Raw genomic sequence first — 22,841 nt, 5'->3', positions numbered from 1 at the left:
GAGTTCCATAGCAGCAGGCTAATCTGGAGGGAACAGATGGACAGAGGAGCTGTTATCAGGAGGAGACAGTACTGGCCACTAAAGCACAGGCCACTTTAATAGCACTAATGAAAGAAGTAATTAAATGTAATCTGTCTGAAAGACACGGCTGGCTTCATGGAAATAACCGGCAATTCTTTACGCTCTGAGTCTTAGTGAGATATGGAGCCTCTCAGCTGGGAAAGGTTTGGCTTCTGACCCCAGTCTCACCGGGGGAAGGAGGCGGTTCTAACACATCAGCAGAGTTATATCAAGAATCTGACAGTAATAAACCCTCATGACTGGTCCTGTACAGCCGTTCTGAGGAGGATCTGTGGACATGAGAGATGATGGAGCGACAGAGAGATGGCAGGACAGTGGAACACCTCTGAAGATTACGCTCACAAGATCTCAAAACGTTTGCTCTCCTGCCCATATAGTACTCTGCACAATCAACGTCCATAAAACATCATAAGGAATAAACCAATCCAACCTAATGAACGTTTTCACATGAATGTCAGGGATGTGTCCGGGATATGTCAGGGATGTGTCAGGGATGTGTCAGGGATGCATACAGCAAAACAAACTAACATCAAAACTGAATAAAGGGAGGAAAAGAATACGATACCAGAAGCAACGACAAATTAATGTTGGCTGTGACAACGTGACGAGCAGGAGCTATGAGGGGATGACTGGTCTAGACTACATGCTGCCTGTCTTACCTTGCAGCTGGGTCTGCTGTTCTGAAGCAGCAGAGAGAAAGACAACAACAAGGTCAACATACATCATGTCAGAAGTCAGAGGTCAGTTACTGAGCGCTACATCCAGTCACATCTCTTGCTAGCTGGGGTCTGTGTGGACGACACACTTAGGGCCTCCAAACACACACAGTAACACAGCAGAGACAACTTCAGCTTGGTGTGTAATCATCTGCCTTTCATACCTCGTGAGACAGCAAAAGGATGCACATGTGTTGGTCTTGCCCCCTCAGGTTCCCCCTCAGGTTCCCCCTCAGGTGCCCCTCAGGTGCCCCCTCAAGTCTCACCTATATACTTGGCGCGCTCCTCTCTCCGCTCCTTGGCCAGCTTCTGTCTCTGCTCAGAGTTCATCCCATCTGGGATCAGAGAGCAGGTGTTATAGGGTCAGTTCACAACATGTCATCCTGCATCCAACACTTTTAAAACGTCTCAACTGGAGGTAGCAGCGGGGTTTGTATTTGCATCATGAAGCGGTACCCTCTGAAGGTCAGATGCTGCAGGAGGAGACTGAGGAGAAGCAGCCAGCAGAGAGACAGTGCGATCTGAAACATTATCTGTACATTCAACTTTGTGTAAAGATAAAGAAAAGCCAGTTGATTGTAAAAACAGGAGTGTGGAGAAGAGAGATTCCTGTCATGGTCCTCTCATGGAGAACTGTCCAGAACACTCACACTCACACTCACACTCACACTCACACTCACACTCACACTCACACTCACACTCACACTCACACTCACACTCACACTCACACTCACACTCACACTCACACTCACACTCACACTCACACTCACACTCACACTCACACTCACACTCACACTCACACTCACACTCACACTCACACTCACACTCACACTCACACTCACACTCTCTCTCTCTCTCTCTCTCTCTCTCTCTCTCTCTCTCTCTCTCTCTCTCTCTCTCTCTCTCTCTCTCTCTCTCCAGCCAAGAAAACCAGAACAGCAGGGATGGTCACCATGGCAACCATCTTCTCCCCCCTCCTCTCTCATTTCTTTCACTGCATCTCTCTCTGTCTCTCTCTCTCTGTCTTTCCATGTACATCATCAAAGGAATTCCCAGGGCTCCTACCAAGCCTGACTCGTTAGAGTCGGGAATAATCTGGGAAAATCCTATTCATAAAGTTCATCTTTACCACCTCCCAATCCCCCTTGCACTAATCAGCCCTACCTTTCCTGGGCTGCGGGCTGGTGCCCGGGGTGGCCGGCCGGGCGTCGGTCCTGGTGGAGGGCTGTGTGCTGGACAGCAGGCAGGAGTCTGTGTTGGGGGAGAGGTCTGTGATGGTGGAGGGCTCTGTGGATGGCCGAGTCTCCTGGACTCTGCAGTTCCCTCAGGGTGGGGCTCTGGACGGGGGGAGGCCAGGGGGGAGGGCGCACCTGCAGGGGGAGGGAGGGATACGTCTGGAATCAAATCACTGGATGAGAAGTTGCACACGCAGTCAAACTCCAACGCATCACTTCTACGATATATATGCAGCTTGAACGTTGCTTTGGATTAACACATCTACTAAATGAATAAATTATACCATGTACAATCTTAATTCCCCCCCCCCCCCCCCCACCCCCCCCCCCTTAATACCATATCCCTCTTAATCGTTCGTTAGATTCAGGAGCATCCGATGACCCAGTTACAGGAGACAGCACCTCCCTCTGATTCACCTTCACAGGTGGACATGTCTGAACAGCAGTCAGACAGCAGAGCTAGGAGGGGGAACAGACAGAGCTAGAGGGAGGGGGAACAGACAGAGCTAGAGGGAGGGGGAACAGACAGAGCTAGAGGGAGGGGGAACAGACAGAGCTAGAGGGAGGGGGAACAGACAGAGCTAGAGGAAGGGGGAACAGACAGAGCTAGAGGGAGGGGGAACCAGACAGAGCTAGAGGAAGGGGGAACAGACAGAGCTAGAGGGAGGGGGAACAGACAGAGCTAGAGGGAGGGGAACAGACAGAGCTAGAGGGAGGGGGAACAGACAGAGCTAGAAGGAGGGGGAACAGACAGAGCTAGAAGGAGGGGGAACATAGGGAGCTTGTGGATGCAGTGGTTCGTCGTTTCGCTAAATGAGCCAATTTCAAAAGACCTCTTTGGAACCAGAAAGTGCTGACGAAACAGTTAGGAGTCTGGATGATTAATGCTGCCTGTCCCTCCTCTGCATTCATCTCAGCCTGGGGAGGGAGCACAGCACACTGTGTCATTATGCAGCACTTAAAGTTAAGACTGCAGCCTTCGCTTCTCATTCCTGATCTGATGTCCACTGTGGTGTGGAGCACAGTGACTAACTGCCCCGCGTCATGCAAGCATGAAGAGAGAGAGAGAGAGAGAGAGAGAGAGAGAGAGAGAGAGGAGAGGAGAGAGAGAGAGAGAGAGAGAGAGAGGAGAGAGAGAGAGAGAGAGAGAGAGAGAGAGAGAGAGAGAGAAGGAGAGGAGATACGAGAAAAGCAGAAATCTGCAGACAGAATGAGGAAGTGAGACAGCAGCAGATGATAGGTATCTAGATACAGGCAGAGAGAGAGAGAGAGAGATAGGCGGAGAGAGAGATCGGGGAAGAGAGAGATAGGGGAGGAGAGAGAGGGGAGGAGAGAACAGGAGAAGAAAGACCAGCAGGGTGAGAGGAGAGATCTGTGCTCCAGCTTTGTTACTAACAGAGGGCAGATGGAGCGTGAAAGCAGACCAGACCAAACGCTCACAGAGCTCTGTAAACAACCCTGCTACCTGGCCCCCCTCCAGCTGCCCCCCTCCAGCTGCCCCCCTCCAGCTGCCCCCCTGACCATCCCCGCCAGACCACCCTGAGGAAGGCAGAGAACACATCGCTGGTGTGTGAGCTGATCAATGAAATAAAGGTTTCAGTGAATAAATAAGGATTTTTTAAGTACATTTTACATATAAAATATTTTTTGGGGATGAGAATGATTATTGGAGCATTGGCTCAGACTGTAAACAAGCAGATCTGGACGTCTCCTTCACCTTCAGAGCAGTGAGCAGGGAGCACAACGCGGTCTGGCTCCAGCCCAGGAAGAGATCAGCACACACTACATCCCCCAGCTCTAACCCTGACCCCATTCTGATGTTCCTGCAGAGAAACAGGAACATGACCAAGACACACTGAGAGACGTAGAGAGTGTCATGTTTGACTCCTGGAGTTCTGACATGACCTATGAACCTGAGGGGAGTGCTGTACTGTACGACAGTGCAGCAGGGTTGGAGGACATGGTCTTTGCAAAACTGATGGATGTTGTTCACATGTAATCGTGCATATGATCCAGCTTTGGCCTGTTTTATGGTGAAGCTCTAATGACTGCATGTCTCATTACTGTAACACTATAGAAGTCCATATAGCATTTAATATTCACAACTTCCAGTAATGTGCCTGTTCAACATGCCAATCAGCACACAGACACAGATTCCCCCTGTTCCCACACAATCCCCCCCACAATCCCCCCCCCCCCCCTCCAGCCAGCTCAGGTTCCTGTGCCACTCTGACAAACACACAAGTTATAAATAGTGGCAAAGCACCCTACGGAGAATGTGAACCATAAAAGGGACCAGCAACGTTTTGCTGTGGTACCTTACACACCAGCTCTCTGGTACCTTACACACCAGCCCTCTGGTACCTTACACACCAGCCCTCTGGTACCTTTACACACCAGCCCTCTGATACCTTTACACACCAGCTCTCTGGTACCTTACACACCAGCCCTCTGGTACCTTACACACCAGCCCTCTGGTACCTTACACACCAGCCCTCTGGTACCTTTACACACCAGCCCTCTGATACCTTTACACACCAGCCCTCTGGTACCTTACACACCAGCCCTCTGGTACCTTACACACCAGCCCTCTGATACCTTTACACACCAGCCCTCTGGTACCTTACACACCAGCTCTCTGGTACCTTACACACCAGCCCTCTGGTACCTTACACACCAGCTCTCTGGTACCTTACACACCAGCCCTCTGGTACCTTACACACCAGCCCTCTGGTACCTTTACACACCAGCCCTCTGGTACCTTACACACCAGCCCTCTGGTACCTTTACACACCAGCCCTCTGATACCTTTACACACCAGCCCTCTGGTACCTTACACACCAGCCCTCTGGTACCTTACACACCAGCCCTCTGGTACCTTACACACCAGCCCTCTGATACCTTTACACACCAGCCCTCTGGTACCTTACACACCAGCCCTCTGGTACCTTACACACCAGCCCTCTGATACCTTTACACACCAGCCCTCTGGTACCTTACACACCAGCCCTCTGATACCTTTACACACCAGCCCTCTGGTACCTTACACACCAGCCCTCTGGTACCTTACACACCAGCTCTCTGGTACCTTTACACACCAGCCCTCTGGTACCTTTACACACCAGCCCTCTGGTACCTTTACACACCAGCCCTCTGGTACCTTACACACCAGCCCTCTGGTACCTTGAGACACCAGCCCTCTGGTACCTTACACACCAGCCCTCTGGTACCTTACACACCAGCCCTCTGGTACCTTTACACACCAGCCCTCTGGTACCTTACACACCAGCCCTCTGGTACCTTTACACACCAGCCCTCTGGTACCTTACACACCAGCCCTCTGGTACCTTTACACACCAGCCCTCTGGTACCTTACACACCAGCTCTCTGGTACCTTACACACCAGCTCTCTGGTACCTTACACACCAGCTCTCTGGTACCTTGAGACACCCTGGGCCTCTGCCTCGTGTCTGTTCTTCTGACAGCACACGGAGGGGTTGTTCCATAGCTGACTACAAACAAGGCAGGTGAAATAAATACAAGGTGGATCATCACTGTAGATCCAGGGATCTTTTCAGCTGACAACCACAGCATTGATAAGAGTTAAAGAAGCACAGCATTAATAAGAGTTAAAGAACCACAGCATTAATAAGAGTTAAAGAACCACAGCATTAATGAGAGTTAAAGAACCAGCGCTCAATAAGAGAATCCCAGTGTTACTAAGAGTGAGATGACAGCAGCTGAACAGCAACTATGTGATATGAAGCAGGCCGGTGCCTACAAAGGAGGCTGTGCATATGTGTGTGTGTGTGTGCATGTGTGTGTGTGTAGGGTATGTCGTCTGTGAGAGCACAGTAGATCTGGGTCAGACCCACCTCAGGCATCCCTGGTATGTGCGTTTCCCTTGTGTATGTGTATGTGTGTGTATGTGTATGTGTGTGCATGTGTGTGTGCACATGAATGTGAAGCTTACCGTGTGTGTGCATGTGAAATTAGGCATTGTGTCCTGTTTATGTGTGTGTGTCTGCATGCGTGTGTGTGTGTGTGTGTGTGTGTGTGTGTGTGTGTGTGTGTGTGTGTGTGTGGAAAGAGCAACAGCAACTGCTTGCTGTACAGAAACCCAGAGACCTGTGCAGAGAAGGCTCTAGAGAGTCAGACTGTCTGGGTGAGTAGCTGTGGGAAGGGAAGCATCCTCACCACACTCTGTAAACATCAACATCTTATCAGGCAGTAGCTCGTCTTACATTTAGTCATTTAGCAGACGCTCTTATCCAGAGCGACTTACAGTAAGTACAGGGACATTCCCCCGAGGCAAGTAGGGTGAAGTGCCTTGCCCAAGGACACAACGTCATTTTGCACGGCAGGGAATCGAACCGGTAACCTTCAGATTACTAGCCCGACTCCCTAACCGCTCAGCCACCTGACTTACAGGTCTTACAGCCACCTGAACAGTCTGCATCATAAAACTAAGTAAACAGATCATTTGTATTCCAATCCATGAATGGAAGCACTTGACAAATCCAAGTGCAGGAAGTACTTGACATCAGAAGGGTCCCCCCTCCCCCTCCCCCCCCAGGTGAGGAGGGACTGCGTGTGAGCGTGAGGTCAGCCAAGCAGAGGACTGGGAGGATGAGGGAGACGAGAAGCTAGTCTCCCCAACAGAATCCGTCCACCTAGGGTTTTAACCACCATGAAGCCACACTGCCGATATACAACCACTCATGAATCAGTAATGTATCATTAATAATTCAACATCTCCCCCATCCTCTGTTTTCATCATATAATGTTTGATATAAAAAATAAAAAAAACTGTGTGGAGGTGTAGGAGGAGAGGAGTGTGGAGGTGTAGGAGGAGAGGAGTGTGGAGGTGTAGGAGGAGAGGAGTGTGGAGGTGTAGGAGGAGAGGAGTGTGGAGGTGTAGGAGGAGAGGAGTGTGGAGGTGTAGGAGGAGAGGAGTGTGGAGATGTAGAAGGAGAGGAGTGTGGAGGTGTAGGAGGAGAGGAGTGTGGAGGTGTAGGAGGAGAGGAGTGTGGAGGTGTAGGAGGAGAGGAGTGTGGAGGTGTAGGAGGAGAGGAGTGTGGAGATGTAGAAGGAGAGGAGTGTGGAGGTGTAGGAGGAGAGGAGTGTGGAGGTGTAGGAGGAGAGGAGTGTGGAGGTGTAGGAGGAGAGGAGTGTGGAGGTGTAGGAGGAGAGGAGTGTGGAGGTGTAGGAGGAGAGGAGTGTGGAGGTGTAGGAGGAGAGGAGTGTGGAGGTGTAGGAGGAGAGGAGTGTGGAGATGTAGAAGGAGAGGAGTGTGGAGGTGTAGGAGGAGAGGAGTGTGGAGATGTAGAAGGAGAGGACTGTGGAGGTGTAGGAGGAGAGGAGTGTGGAGGTGTAGGAGGAGAGGAGTGTGGAGATGCAGGAGGAGAGGAGTGTGGAGGTGTAGGAGGAGAGGAAAGGAGGAGAGGAGTGTGGAGGTGTAGGAGGAGAGTAGTGTGGAGGTGTTTCGAGGCAGGGTGCAGGAGGAGGTCCACAGCAGGCATCGAGGCTGGGAGACAGAATGTAAACAGAGAGGGCGTGTTGGAGACAGGCTCTGACACCCAGACCCATGACCTCATCCTGATGACCTCATCCTGATGACCTCATCCTGATGACCTCATCTCCAGACGTGGGGTCCCGGAGTGTGACAAAAGCTCAGAGGTAAGGCTCAGTGGTTAGAGGATTTACCTGCAGATCAAGAGGACACGGGTCCAAAGCCCCCTCTGTGTGCCCCTCTGGATAAAAACATCTGCTAAATGAATCCAATGCTGACCGCAGCCGACCGTAAGAAAGCTGGTGACGGGATCAAACAGACGCTCCTTCAGAGGTGCTGAGCGGCGTGAGGCTGTTTCTGGGAGAGCGGAGAGAAGGTGACCTTAGATTGTGGGGCTGCGGGGGAGAGAGAGAGGGAAGCAGCAAGACACAGCAGAGACACAGGCTGAGGCTGGGAGATAGAGACAGCAGACACACAGCAGAGACACAGCAGACACAGGCTGAGGCTGGGAGAGAGAGACACAGCAGACACACAGCAGAGACACATCAGAGACACAGCAGACACAGGCTGAGGCTGGGAGAGAGAGACACAGCAGACACACAGCAGACACACAGCAGACACACAGCAGAGACACAGCAGAGACACAGCAGACACACAGCAGACACACAGCAGACACACAGCAGACACACAGCAGAGACACAGCAGACACAGGCTGAGGCTGGGAGAGAGAGACACAGCAGACACACAGCAGACACACAGCAGACACACAGCAGACACACAGCAGACACACAGGCTGAGGCTGGGAGAGAGAGACACAGCAGACACACAGCAGACACACAGCAGACACACAGCAGAGACACAGCAGACACACAGGCTGAGGCTGGGAGAGAGAGACACAGCAGACACACAGCAGAGACACATCAGAGACACAGCAGACACAGGCTGAGGCTGGGAGAGAGAGACACAGCAGACACACAGCAGACACACAGCAGAGACACAGCAGACACAGGCTGAGGCTGGGAGAGAGAGACACAGCAGACACAGGCTGAGGCTGGGAGAGAGAGACACAGCAGACACACAGGCTGAGGCTGGGAGAGAGAGACACAGCAGACACACAGCAGACACAGGGTGAGGATGGACGTTGAAGGTTGTTGTTGTGTTCTGTTGACGCTCAATGTAGCTAACAGGGGGAAGCCAGCAGGCAGGCGTTGTTAAGGGACTTGGGAGCTAATCAATTTACTGGCCTCAAAAGACGTCTCACCGCTTTGTTTTAACGACATCCCTGCGGTGGTCCCTTTTCACGCCTCACTCACGAGACATGTTTCTCTTTGTGTCAGTGTCCTGGGTCCCTATCACCTGTGCTTCCAGAGCACATTCGCAGTCCGCTCCACATCCAGGTCAGGATATCTAAGCAGAACCAGTCTCTCCCCTGGCCTGCGCAGGACTACAGGAAGCCATGTGCCCTGTCAGGACCCAGTCTCACCCTTCAGCAGCACTCTAATATTAGACCTCCAGTCCTGTGACCAGGGTGGTGTGTTTGGGGGTGGGGGGGTGTGCGCATGGACGTACGACTGTGTGTGTGTGTGTGTGTGTGTGAGAGAGAGTCCAGATAACAGGCACACACTTCCACACTGTCTTTCTGCAGACATACATCAAAGCTCCAGAATGGCGGCAACTGTTGATGGCCCCACTGAGACTACGTCAACAAAAACAACCACAATGCATCCTGGGTAGAGAGAGAGCAGGACAGGAAGTGGTTGTGCACAGCTGGAGATCCCTCCCCCAGGGTTTGGCAAGAAAGCACAAGCCTGGAATAGCCCAATTAGCATCACAATCACTAACAACAAGTGTCTGCAACTATCTGGGTCTTCAAGATGATCATTAAGTAAACATCCTAATGCAGCTCATTCAAAGATGATCACCATTTCAAGCTAGTTTCAGTAAAGTAGATCTTGAATGTCGCTGCTTAAGCAAATAAATCAAATTCATGAAAGAGATAGTCTTCTTTAACTATATGCAAAGCAAGAAATCTAGCACATTTATTCAACCGCAGTGAACATTAATTACAGTAAACTTTCATGGCAGGACAATTGTTACCCCCAAGGATATAGAGAAGGCCAGGTCACTATTAGGCCAGTTCACACCACCCCAACAACGTCCACCAAACATTCTCCTGTTGGCTGTTGGGTCTAGAACGTTTGGAGATATAACTGTCATTCTCACACTGCCCCAACAAACACCAACAGGCACATCACACCAAACCAACACATTACATTTACATTTACATCACAACCCAACAACTGGTGTGTGCTGGTGTGTGTTGGTGTGTGTTGGTGTGTGCTGGTGTGTGCTGGTGTGTGCTGGTGTGTGTTGGTGTGATGGGGCAGTGTGAACTGGCCTTCAGTGCAGCTGAAGCTCAGAGGAGAGAGAAGACCACAGCTGAGGTTCAGAGGACCTCAAAACAAACCTGTACCAAACCAGACAAACGTTAGCATGTTGAGCAGCTTCTTCAAGAACCCAAGCCGTCATAAAACTAGCACTTTACAACACACAAAGCAGCCAGCTCAATCAAAAGATGGAACAGTACAATAGTTATCTGTTAAGTAACAAGTAATAACTCTGCATTCATGTGTATAGTATAGCACTAAACTAACATGAGAGGAAGAGAGAGGCATTGTCTTGTTTGTTGTTGTCTCCTTGTGACCCCATTTTTCTGCTACAACAGGATTATTGCGCACAAACATCTAATTGTCTTTGAACAATAACAAATAAACCAAATCACACACCCTAGGTTTACAGCCGGGGCGGTGGCCCTTCAGAAAGTGTGTGTGTGTGTGTGTGTAGGCATGGGGACTACGGGACAGAAACATGTCTTTGTGTTTCTCCTTCCTGTAGTGTGTCTGTGTGGCCTACAGCAGTGGTTCTCTCTGTGTAAACTTTGAAGAAAAGTCTGTTTGAATTTTTGGGGGAAAATACATCTAATTCACTACTCCTAAAATGGGATGACTCTGACATTGAAAGAGTTAGGGATTTGAATAATAGCACAATTATGATCATCTTAATTTGCTTTGGGGACAGAACCATGAGCAGAATGTGGATGTGCTATCAGCATGTCAAGACTAGGGCTTCCTCCTCCTCCATAGCCGACAGGAAGGAGCATTTCCTGCACTTCCTGTGTGAGAGGTCAGTGTCATGGCCCTGATTTATACCATCTGGGCTGCTTGCTGACGTGGAGTTGTTCTGTCTGCCTGAGAAATACTGCATAGCCTTCCACCCACTCTCTCTCTCTCCTCCCTCACCAGTCCAGCTCAACCGCTCTCTCTCTCCTCCCTCACCAGTCCAGCTCAACCGCTCTCCCTCACTCCTCCCTCACCAGTCCAGCTCAACCTCTCTCTCTCACTCCTCCCTCACCAGTCCAGCTCAACCTCTCTCTCTCTCCTCCCTCACCAGTCCAGCTCAACCTCTCTCTCTCTCCTCCCTCACCAGTCCAGCTCAACCTCTCTCTCCTCCCTCACCAGTCCAGCTCAACCTCTCTCTCTCTCTCCTCCCTCACCAGTCCAGCTCAACTGACTACAGCAGTCCTCGTCTGCTGTCCCCTCTGTACCACAGCCAATACAAGGCTCTGGAATAATGGCACATGTTGTAACCAGCCCAATCCACACCCTTACCCCTCCCCCCTCTCTGCTCTTCTCTCACATGTACAAACACACAGCCCCCTGGACACAGAAACACTGAGGACTTGTCTAACTGAACACAAAATCCTCTCCTCTATTTCAGCAGCAAGAATCAAATAATATGTTAAATACACACTCCTACAGAATCTGCAGCTCAGTATCATTTTGAGACAGCTTTCCGAGGTGTTGAAACATTCATGAAAAAAGAACAAAGGGCTTTATAGTTTTACTTCCTTTTAAAGATTGAGAAAGGGAGAGAGGCAAATTAGGGGTTCAATTGAATAGAGAACGAGTTGAGGGTCGAATTCTCTTTCTCCAGGGCATCTGAGCAGATGAATATGTGCCCTAAACACTGAGTGGGAGACAGGAGGAGCAGATATGGGTGTTTACAGTCATGCCCATCCCACAGCAGAACACTTCTGACTCCAGTTTTGACAGAACGTCTGGGGTCTGTTGAGGAAAACTAGTTCAGACATGTTCAACCACTGATGCCAGAAGTAAGCCCATGCCGTTAGCTACGTAAACAGCATATTTACAATGGCTGCTAAGAAACTCAATGGCAATACACCACACAAGTTCAAACAACGTCTGTCTGTGTTAGAAGGTAGGCTAATCGTCTTAGGAGGGAAGACGATGCGTCAGCCATTGTGAGCAGCATCTTTCACTTGCTCTCACCACCAACGCACCTCCCGTTATCACACCAGAGGACCTGGTCCTGGTCTCTGTGCCCGGGTCCTTTAAGAGGAGCAGAGACCAGGCAGCCTGGTCCTGTCTCTGTGCCCTGGTCCTTTAAGAGGAGCAGAGACCAGGCAGCCTGGTCCTGTCTCTGTGCCCTGGTCCTTTAAGAGGGGCAGAGACCAGGCAGGAAAGCCCCCTGTGGTTTGACTCCAGTCCTGGTTGAGTGAGCCTGGAGAAGTATGGAGGATGACAGCCGTCATGTGGGACTGTGTCAGTGCATTAGGCTGGTGGTCGGTTGTCCTCACTCCCCTGAAGAAACACATGTGATATGGGTTTGGATGGACCTGCGAAGACAGAGTCTGGTACTGCACAAGCAGTGAAAGAAAATGACAAGGGCAAGTCTGTTTACCTAGCGTTTCTGCCTCTCTCTATAATTACAGTATCTGGTTACATCACGCTTGTACTAACTTAGGTCACTGTGCAAAGTTATTACCATCTTGAACATCACTGGCTCTGGACTCAGGTGTGAGGCCATGTGGCACCTAAACACCCTTGAATCATAACTGAGTGGTTTGTCAATACATATTTCTGTCTGCAGATTATATAGACACAGATAGATTGTTGGCGGAGATCATTTGGACACATCAACTCACAATTACTCTGAACTGACGACAGCCAGACTTTCTGCTCGGGGAATGCTTAAGATGGACAACCATTCTCTGTTCATCTGGAGACTAGACCAGCAGAACCAACACAGGAGGCAAGATGGAGGGATATACACACTGCCTTTCTATAGTGTATTTTTTTTGTTTATAGTATCAAATCAGATCCTTCTCCACATCCTTGATGTGAGATATAAAATGCTGACACACTTCAATCATATTCACGAATTAACGCTTACTGATGTTCGTTTGTCGTTTGTTTTGAATCACCTTTAGTATCAATTACAGTGGCCATCCTGTCGATGGTTCTGACGGTATGGGCCATTTAACCTTGTGGCAGCAACTGAGACAGTGTTCTGGGATAGCTGCTGTGGTTGACAAACTACACGTTTAGAGGTCCCTGGGTGGAAATACACAACAACAAAAATGGCTGTTTTTGAGCTTTGGTGGTCATAAGCAACAGTTTGATTGTTTGTTTAATTTCACTGTTATATATATTTTTTTATTATAGTTTTATGGCGTCATGGTTGTGAACGTCGCAAAATCGAATAAGATCGTGTTGCATGAAAATTCAATATTTGCCATGCACGGACTACCTTTTGTTTTTGACAGCCCTAACCCATTAGGGACAACATTAGGGAACACGTTTACCCGTCACAAGCCTGAAATGAAGACACGTTATCAGATACCTTAACCGTTACCCCACATTCTACATTTTGGCGTAGCCTATGTTTGTTTCATAATGCGACAACTCACATTTTTCCGTTAGTGTTAGTTTCTTCTCAAAATTATTCTCCAGAACGTTGATTTCCATGTTCTCCATTCATGCGATTCGGTGTTATTTTCCAGTTGATGTCATTCCTCAATGTATCGAAGTACAGTCAGGAGACAAAACTCCCGACACAGATCACATACACGCCCTTCGTAAATCCAAACCAAAAAAGCAGAGAAAAATATGATAAATACGCGCTATAAAGTCATCTGAAATCCAGGAAAAATGAATATCCGTAAAATAAAGTGCTCTACGTGGGTCGCACTCGGTTCCTCTTTATAATTGCGAATGTCCTTTCGGAAAAATAGGAACTCAGCAACGTGGTGAGTCCCCGGGTCTGGGCTGGGCTTGTGCCTTCTAGGGCTACATACTGAATGTCCATGAGGGAAAACCGCTGCTTCTCCTACAGACCGTACCATTAGCTGCTGGGGGAGGGGGAGGCAAATTATGGTGAACTAATTAGGGACTTTATTGGGGGGACAGATTTGGGGGTCTAACTGGATCACACACAGACCCCCAAATGAGGAATGGTTCAATTCAATCAAATATCCATACTCTATTATAATAATATCAGTTTTGTTTGTCAGTAGCCTAATGGCTATTAAAAAGAAGACTGTACTGTCACAGCAGGCAGTGGCGGTCCTAGCACATCTGGTGCCCTGGGCGAGGGGCAAGGTTTACACATTACAAAATGTTTGCCTTGATAACTTTAACTGAATTGATAAGACACTAATGTGTTTACATTTTGGTGGGAAATGCAGTCATTTGATAAACTTGCTAGCAAACGTGCTTCGGAAACACTGAAAATGAATGGGGTTGAACGTTGAAATTGCTCAGCCACCTGACTCATGCGGGAGTCAGGTGGCTGTTCACAAGAAGTATTTTCATACACACACACAGACACAATTGTTGCAAAATGATCACATAATACAGCACACTCTGTACATCTGCCTGTATTATCAAAATCGGAACATTTACAAAATACCAACACTACTGTCCAGCAATCCAACACTTTTCTGCTAAGCTTCTACACACACTCATGTAATGATCAAGCAGCATGCTCGGGCCCAGGCCAGATCATGTTCGTATTGCTGCCATTTACAGGATCAAAATAGAACTGGTCAAGTCATGATGAATCCCCAGGGCTCACATCCTCTGTGCTCGAGCCAGGGCAGGAACACATCCAGACTGAGGTCCCTCTGCATCTTCTCCCTCACCCACAAATCACCCCCTTTATGTTCCCCAGTCAGCTCTTAGGGAGACGAGCCGGATCAATGAAGAGGTTCTTTGTTGATCTGATGACGACCATCCGACAGTGCTGACGGTAAAGGCATGAACTGACTGGGGTGTTTGTGTTAAACCTGGAAGTTCACAAGAAGCCGACTTGTTAGTTAAGGAGGCAAACTATCCACCTGACTGTGAATCGACACATACAACATGCATTCAGCCATGTAATAAAACTGGAGTAATTCAGAAGAAGTGTAACAGTAACTGGTTTCAACTCTTGATTATTTAGGATGAAACTTAGAGTTTTGGCCTTCTCGTTAAGACTCTGTGCTCCCATTACGGAAATATTTCTGGCATCACAGAGCGTGTTATGCAATCCTTTTGAAATAATAGTACTGCTCCACAAATTACACCTCCAATTCACAGATATCTAGCCAAGCAACAGAAATAACCTGAGTTGATACGATTAGTTATCATGCAATTGAGATGTCCTTGCCTCTTTCAGGTTATCTCTATTTTATAGATACAAGCTATTCTCACCTCCCTACATTTCTCTTTCCATTCTCAGTTACTTCAAGACAAAGTGAAGTGATACATTGAAAGGTCAATGCTGTTTATTCTTTTGTCTGTCATCTGTATTCTCTTACTTGATCAATTAGAATGTTGTGTTGAAGATTGTCAGAGCTTGTTGGCCGACAATGTGACAACTGAGTAAGATTCTACATAACTGTCAAGTTTATGGTCGGAAAGCCACATTTCCACAAGTGTCACAGAATCAAAGACATATAGTCCATTTGCCATTGAGAAACATACACACAGTTTCTCCTCAAATCCACCAAATCCAGTCCTGTCCTGATGTCAAAAGGCAAACATGCTCTTTTGAATTAACATGTTTATACTTGCACCCTTTGACTTTCAGAGATCCTGAATCTCAGAGCATTCCTAAGGTTATGTGGTTAATTGTGACACTACAACAGATGAATAACCACATTGGGCATTTCCTTAATGGAGTTCAGATATGTGTTTCTTGATACTGTAACCATATGACCAGATATCTCTAAGTATCAGCTGTTGCAGTGTGGGAGTGAAGCATGTCTGCAGTTGTCAGGGTATCAAGACAGACAACACTGAGAATGTGAGCTTGGAAAAACCTCCAACTGCTTTTTCACAAGCAGATGGTCCCCACACTTTAATCAAAAAAACATTCCTCCTGAAATCTGTTTCTCCTCATCACATCATTCTCCAAATGTAAGACTGCGACAATAGTCTGATTCCCTTTCCTTCTGACAGTACTCAGATCTGTACACAAGGACTGGACGACTGGAGGAGGGGAAGTGATTGGAGGGGACCTGATGTGTCCATGGCTGTCCCATGCCAAATGCCCGCTGCATTGTCCACATACAGGCCTCCCCCTGCCTGCCCTCGGCAGTTGCTGTGTTCTTGTTTAGTGCCCCCAGTTGTTCCTGCGAGGGCTGTAACGCTGACTGTACTAACAGCTGACATGGACTTTGCTGCCCAGTGGATCCTATTTTAAGACATATTCAGATCAGATTATACAATATAGGGATTAGAAGAATATGTATATTATCAAAATAACTAAGATATGTTTTGACATTAGTATTCCTCAATTCAGTTTTTTTCCATTTGGAATATAGAGACAAAGGAGCAAACCGGTTGATTTGTTTTGCGAAATAGATATTTAGGTAGTCACATACCAAGTCACACAAACACAGTCTAGTCTGAAAGGTCTGCAATCAGTGCCATGCAGTGTGTGATTAACACTTCACACAAACAAACACCCATAGACACAGGTGCTGCCAAAGAGCTTTATGCAGGAATCCAGTTCCTGGAGTGGTTGTATAAGAAGGACTGCTTTGACATCTTCTCTGGCTCATAGAAACCTGAAAGGGAAAAGGACACTGATATTAATCGGACATTGTTTTAACTTCATGGATTTTGTGTGGATGCGTCTATTATTGTTTACATATGAAAGCTTCAATGGCTAGCACGTCTTCAGGAAAATAAATAAATCATATTTTAGTCAGTATTTGAATAGAGAAATGGCTTGAAATTACTACATTTACTCAAGTGAATCTCGGCCTTAATTGAACAGATACTCAAAGCTCCTATAGTGTGTCATCTGTATCAGCGGAGAGGGCAGTCAGACCAGGTCCTGGGGCCGCTGGGTCCTGCGTGTCCCTGGGCCATCGACTGGAGGACGACACGAACACAGCGCTGGAGACGCAGTGTCTGGACGGCTGGTCATACACCCCAAGGTCATACTGCCCGGGGCCGGGGAGGGGGGGGTTGCCGGGGGGAGTCACGGGAGCAGCTGATATCCTCAGGTAATGCCTCCTCCTTTGAACACAGTGTTGAGGGTTGGTTTCCAAGCAACGACTCACGATCATTTGAAACCTAACAGAATGATGATGATAGGACCGTGATGGTGCTATCATGTGTGTGAGCTCACGGTAGGGTGGTCCTGTTCAGGGGCTCTGGGGGGCGGTAGGGGCTGTAGGTGGCAGGTCCAGGCCCCTGGTGGGTCACTGAGGAGGGGATCCGGGCGGTGGTAGATCTGAAGCAGGAGAGGGAGATGTTGGAGCTTTCCTGACTTCCAGCATCGTTCACATTGTAGTGACCTTGAACAACATACACAAGATAACTTGCGTCAAGCAGGTTACACACAACATCATGCACTGTATTATAGATACAGGCCGTGTTTGGTGTAAGACACTTACATGGGGAAGGCCCTTTCGAGTGTAAGGTGAAAGAACTGCGTGTGGTCTTTGACAAAAACACGGACTTGGCAGAAACTGTGGTGTTTCTCTGGATTCCATCAAAACACACCTATGATAAACAAAATAAAAACATAAACATTGTATTCAGTAACATGGATTTTTTTTTTTTACTTATATTTTCATACTTCATACAAGGACGAATGCTTTGAATGACTTAGAATACAGATCTTAGTTACCTTGTATTTGTTAGGGCCAGGAGAGGCCTCGTGTTGTTGCTGGAGCTGCATAGCGACGGGGGGCCTGAAGGTTCGGGAAGCCCCCCTGCCGAAGCTGTGCCTCTGGATCAGAGAGGACTGCAGATTGTAGGCATTAGGACCTGGGATCCCCCTCTGAGGGGGGCGGGCGACCCTGACAGTCTGGAGGACGGAATCAACAGGTGAAACATCCACATCACAATCACCAATGCATCTGAACAATGCTTAATGTACAGGAAGTCACGAAATATGGATTCACATTATTAAAACTAAATGTAAATGCAAAGTTTGCTGATTTGAGAGCTCACATGTCTGATAATGATAAGAAACACGTGAGGATATCTGTGTGCAGAGAGATTTCTGTGCCCATGTCTGACCTGGGATGCAAGGCCTCCAGTGCCTTTCTTGGAGTAAGATGGGCTGATAATATCAGCCTGCCTGAGAGACATGTAGGAACCTGGCCCCGGGTTCTCATCCTGAAACAGAGAACAGCAAATCAGTTCTTGGTTGTTCTGTGTGATGTTTGGCAATCGCATGCATGATTGATCATTGGTTGGGTTGCCCACCTGACAGTCTGTTAGAATAAACCTCTTGGTTTGTGAAGAGAATCCTTTTTTCTCCTCGTTGCTTATGAATACTGTTTGATATTTTGTGGGTATTGAGGATGTGTAACCTGGATCAATGTATGATAACTATTATGAGACGTCACATTTAAGAATATAAAGTATTTAATGCAGGCAAACTGACATTCACTCACTTTCTTTCAAGCCTTTAGGCCTATGCATTTTCCCCATTGCTTCAACCAGATTGTAGGAAACAATTGCAATGCTTGTTTATGTGGTGAAGAGACAAAACCAACGAACATAAAAGACACTGCAAAACATAAATGTTAACGGTGAAAAGTACGGAGATTGTTGAAATTACGTTTTTCTTACCACTGAAAAAGTGTATGAAGAAAGATAGTCAACACATGAATGTAGTCTACTAAAAATCCTCCTATGATATGTTGCCATGACAATGAGTACACTTTCTGGTTCGGTAAATGCAAAGAGCTGGAAGGAAATGTAAGTTATTACGCTAGAACTAAGGATTCGGATTGTAAATCAGAGTAGTGGTACGCTGTCCTTTAGCGCCAGTCTGTGGTGAAACAATGTTTCGGGTCTCATTTAGGCCGCGCCACTGTTGTGTTTAGTCAAGACATTCATCATGGCGATGCATGCGAAAGCAACCCCGCCGCAGATCCCAGACACACGTCGGGAGCTGTCTGAACTGGTCAAAAGGAAACAAGAACTTGCTGTAAGCCAAACATGTATTTTAATTCGCGTTATTTCTTTTCATCCGTTTATCTAGTGGGACGTAACATTTGTAGAGCTAAAATATCCAGCCAGGTACCGTAGTTAGCCAGGCCGCTAACGAAACCTTTCTGGGTAAGTTCGTTTAGACAGCAGTGTTACACTGTGGCGGCCTGCACTACGTGATATTTTAAGTCTTGCGCCGTACTCTAATGAAAACAAACGTACCTAGCAATCGAATTTCGACGACGGCCTTCTACAGTCGTTTCCTTCGCGGCCCGTAGAAAAACTATTAGCAAGATACAATAATCAATCTAGCCAAATAGTTTTCAGCGTTACTACAATCGGCCATCTGAGGAATAACGTTACATTATTTGAGAAATTTACTATTAGTACCTAACGCCTCTCAGTCTGTATCCCGCCATGGCAGTAGTAAGCTGGCTAACTCCTAACTAGCCAGCTAGCTGCTACGGCTACAAACAACCGCATCCATTCTTTTCTGCCCTCTGTCCCGTATCACACGCCGGCGTTTCTCCCATAGTTTGCCTATTACATTTCTTGTGTGCACCACATGAAGCTAGCTAGATGGGTGATCATTTTTTCTTTTTTAACTTGAACACTCTTTTCAGGAAACATTGGTGAACTTGGAAAGGCAGATATATGCTTTCGAGGGCAGCTACTTGGAAGACACTCAGATGTACGGGAATATAATCAGAGGTTGGGACAGATACCTCACCAACCAAAAGTGAGTACGGCATGAACAAATCACTGGTCAGATATAAAGCAGTTATTTATACATGCCCGTGTAACATCCACGTTATTTTACCGTAGGAACTCTAACAGCAAGACTGATAGAAGAAACAGAAAGTTTAAGGAGGCAGAGCGCTTGTTCAGCAAGTCTTCTGTCACTTCTGTTGCGGTAAGTTCCTTGAGGAGGGTCTCTTTCAGTCTTCTAGACTCACCTGATACATATGTGGAATACTCATCTGATGCTCTAGTAAGTAGATTTCCCTTTTCTCTGTCAACAGGCTGTATGTGCGCTGGGAGGAATACCGGATCACATGAATGAGAAGCGTGAGTTGTTACTTCACCTCAGATGATCACAGTCCAGCCACTAGGAGTGTTGGTCTGAGTGTGATGAGCTGGTGTTGTGTGTGACTCCTGGTGTGTGTGTGTGTGACCCCTGGTGTGTGTGTGTGTGACCCCTGGTGTGTGTGTGTGTGACCCCTGGTGTTTCAGGAGAGCCGGGGAGTGGTACAGAGAGCGACACGTCTCCAGACCTCCAGAACCAGGAGAACGAGCCGAGCCAGGAGGACACGGAGGATCCGGACGCGGCGCTGCAGGACCTGAAGCCCCAGAAGGCCTCCGCCTCAGCGGGGAGCCACCACGGCAGTCACAAGAAGAGGAAGAACAAGAACAGGCACAGGTACCAGCCCACCCCTAGACCACCAGCCCACCCCGCACACCCCTTGACCACCAGCACACCCCGCACACCCCTGGACCACCAGCACACCCCTGGACCACCAGCACACCCCGCACACCCCTAGACCACCAGCACACCCCTAGACCACCAACACACCCCGCACACCCCTAGACCACCAGCACACCCCTAGACCACCAACACACCCCGCACACCCCTAGACCACCAGCACACCCCGCACACCCCTAGACCACCAACACACCCCTAGACCACCAGCACACCCCGCACACCCATAGACTAAGACCCAGTACTTCACATGTTCCTAGTGTGATGCTGATGTGTTGCCTCCCTCAGTGCATGCTGGGTAACTGAGCTGGCAGGTAGTTGGGGAGGTTAACCAGCTGCCAACTGAGTTTTATTACAGTAACATTAGAGGAGTTGAGAGCACTCATGTTATAATACAGTAGCAATCATTTCTTTATGTTCAGCTATCACAGGCCCTCTGTTTAGTTAACTGCTGATTGCATGTTCAGGTTTGAATTAACTCCTCACCTCATGCAAGGAGCCTGGTTGTGATTTACAGTTGCAAAATCAATATACATTTGAAATTTACTTATGAAGTATGAAAAAATCTGGTTAGCAATTTAAAAGAAAAAATGAAGAAATGTGTTCTAGCAAAAAATACATTTTCAATTCTAACAATGGATTTTTCTCATATCTGGTGAAGCTGAATGCATTTCTCAGTATTAATTTGAATGTTCTTTTTGCCGTGGTATTGATAGTAGTGTTCTACAGAGACTGATATCGGATATGCTAATGTGCCTTCCTCAGTGAGGGTCAGTGGGCATGTCTGTAGGGCCTTAGGAAAAGTGTCTTCAGGAAGGAATTTATGCCAATTTCTTAATATCTTCATAGGTTATTGTGAACATTTTACTGATGCCTGTTTCTAGACTGGTGATGATGAAAGACTGCATTACCCTGTAGTCGGGCCGGTACTAACTACTGCTGCTCTCTTCCTCCCCTAATGCTGTCCCCAGCCCTTCTGCCATGTTTGATTATGACTTTGAGTAAGTCTGAATTTTACTTCCTGCTTCCTGTGGTGCTACATCCTGTGACCCCATGTTCTCCCTGCGCTCAACACTAGCTCTGATAGTTGGCTTTGGTAGTTTTTTTTTCATGCCATTCTGAATAACTCTTACTCTTGAATCATGCGTTTGTATTCTGTGTTGCACTCAATAATACATTTGGGTAGAGAGCTTTCTAAACTCACCAGTAGATACCGTTTGTTTATGACAGGGGTTTAAGTTCAGCTTATTTCTTGATCCTGGGTTTCATTCCAAAGGTCAAGTTCCCCTATTCCAGCTATGAAAAAAGCTGCTCTTCCGGCCAAAATGAGATGGGCAGGCCCAAGGTGGAGTACTAATAGACATCTTTAACCACCCTAGCTGTTCATATGATCCATATGGGTTAGTCTCTCTAGCTGGAGTCTACTGTAGTGCTGATGTCTGTCATTACCATGGTTACTGTTGAGTGTTACTAACCCTGAAGGGACCTGGAAACTAAGGCTGAAATCCTCCTGTTTGTGTGTCTGTTTTAAGGTTCGACATGAAAGTGAACAAGAAACCTAGGACGGTAAGTTTCTCCAGTTTTAATTAAGTGTGCACATGCTTTCCCAGTTTTGATTCCATATGGATGTTAAAACACAATGGGCGTAACTCATTCATTCCTTGTCGTTGAGTTTCTAAATGAATGTGGGTGTGTTTCTAGGGGCATTTGACATGTTCTCATCTCTCTACAGGACTATTCTACTTAATGAAGAGGATTTCTCTCCAGATTAGGAGGCCAGATTTGGACACCAGACTCTGCATCTGCAGTGAAACAGACACTGGATTGTGTGATCTCGTGTATGACTGTTAGCTGTCTTCATTTCTGCAGCTTGCATTCTGGACATGGAACATCTCCCAGCTCACGGCAGTTTGATCACTAGATTTGTCTTCATTCTTTTTCGGCAGACATGTCCAAAGTGTGTATGTCCTGCATGTTGCTAAAGACCAAGGTGAGGTTGCATATGTAACTCCCACCACATTGTATAGTTCAGTATTTATTATGTGACACACAAAATCTGTCTGGAGGAAAACAAGTTTGACATTTTGTTAAATGTTTTGGAGCTGTAGACTATCCACAAATCATCTTGTACCTTTTTTATTTCAAAATTTGTTTTGCATCCATTTTAATAAAACATGCAGAGAACCTCCTGTTTCTAGTTATCCATGTTTCTGCAGAGTGAGTACGACAGGCTCACTGCAGTTCCACGGTAGTGATCCCAGGTATAGTACAACAGCTCCTGAATACGACGCTCACAGCTCACCTTGCTCCCTGACTCCTCACCCAGAGTCTCCCTCACCCAGAGTCAAACGTGACATCATGGTTGGTTTCTGCTTTACCTCACAGCCTAGCCCAGTCCAGATATAATAAGTAAGAACTGTTTACACACCGATCCATGACATCATTGCTGCATTCTTCTCTGAAAGTTCTCAGACTTCGCTTGTTTTAACAACAATATTTACATTTGGATTGAAC

General features: G+C 47.5%; 2 protein-coding genes and 1 pseudogene across 5 annotated transcripts; 1 reads left to right on the top strand and 2 right to left on the bottom strand.

Moving 5' to 3' along the window:
- Positions 1-13,674, bottom strand: part of LOC136962553 (MAP7 domain-containing protein 1-like) — a 22,287-nt pseudogene extending 8,613 nt beyond the window's left edge.
- A 2,649-nt stretch (positions 13,675-16,323) lies between these two features.
- On the bottom strand, positions 16,324-18,367 carry stpg1 (sperm-tail PG-rich repeat containing 1). Its single transcript, XM_067256010.1, has 8 exons — positions 18,307-18,367; positions 18,116-18,222; positions 17,927-18,025; positions 17,532-17,711; positions 17,296-17,404; positions 17,028-17,196; positions 16,725-16,915; positions 16,324-16,458 (listed from the first exon to the last, which is right to left on the bottom strand). Exons 1-8 carry the CDS (start codon positions 18,341-18,343, stop codon positions 16,385-16,387), a joined length of 966 nt encoding a protein of 321 aa, XP_067112111.1. The 5' UTR covers positions 18,344-18,367; the 3' UTR covers positions 16,324-16,384.
- Positions 18,368-18,701: 334 nt separating this feature from the next.
- Positions 18,702-22,510, top strand: meaf6 (MYST/Esa1-associated factor 6). Of its 4 annotated transcripts, XM_067256006.1 has the most exons (9): positions 18,735-18,845; positions 19,471-19,586; positions 19,673-19,760; positions 19,870-19,915; positions 20,081-20,267; positions 21,299-21,328; positions 21,604-21,672; positions 21,860-21,893; positions 22,060-22,510. In XM_067256006.1, exons 1-9 carry the CDS (start codon positions 18,756-18,758, stop codon positions 22,072-22,074), a joined length of 675 nt encoding a protein of 224 aa, XP_067112107.1. In that variant the 5' UTR covers positions 18,735-18,755; the 3' UTR covers positions 22,075-22,510. The 4 variants fall into 4 exon arrangements, with proteins under 4 accessions (XP_067112108.1, XP_067112107.1, XP_067112109.1 ...); XM_067256007.1 differs by lacking the exon at positions 21,299-21,328 and having other exon boundaries at positions 18,702-18,845; XM_067256008.1 differs by lacking the exon at positions 21,604-21,672.
- The last annotated feature ends 331 nt before the right edge of the window (positions 22,511-22,841 follow it).

Source organism: Osmerus mordax, chromosome 18, assembly GCF_038355195.1.
Source record: "Osmerus mordax isolate fOsmMor3 chromosome 18, fOsmMor3.pri, whole genome shotgun sequence".
NCBI lineage: Eukaryota > Metazoa > Chordata > Actinopteri > Osmeriformes > Osmeridae > Osmerus > Osmerus mordax.
The sequence above is the reverse complement of the archived record's forward strand: the minus strand, read 5'-3'. Positions and strand labels throughout refer to the sequence as shown.

What these genes read in the sequence shown, in the direction of transcription:
- stpg1 (XM_067256010.1), bottom strand. Translation starts at nt 18,343, where the DNA reads ATGGGGAAAATGCATAGGCCTAAAGGCTTGAAAGAAA. An exon ending in CTGGCCCTAACAAATACAAG is followed by an intron (nt 17,405 to 17,531) that starts GTAACTAAGATC and finishes TGTTTATCATAG; the next exon opens with GTGTGTTTTGATGGAATCCA. An exon ending in CTCGAAAGGGCCTTCCCCAT is followed by an intron (nt 17,197 to 17,295) that starts GTAAGTGTCTTA and finishes ATGTTGTTCAAG; the next exon opens with GTCACTACAATGTGAACGAT.
- meaf6 (XM_067256006.1), top strand. Translation starts at nt 18,756, where the DNA reads ATGGCGATGCATGCGAAAGCAACCCCGCCGCAGATCCCAGACACACGT. An exon ending in CTTCTGTCACTTCTGTTGCG is followed by an intron (nt 19,761 to 19,869) that starts GTAAGTTCCTTG and finishes CTCTGTCAACAG; the next exon opens with GCTGTATGTGCGCTGGGAGG. An exon ending in ATGTTTGATTATGACTTTGA is followed by an intron (nt 21,329 to 21,603) that starts GTAAGTCTGAAT and finishes TTCATTCCAAAG; the next exon opens with GTCAAGTTCCCCTATTCCAG.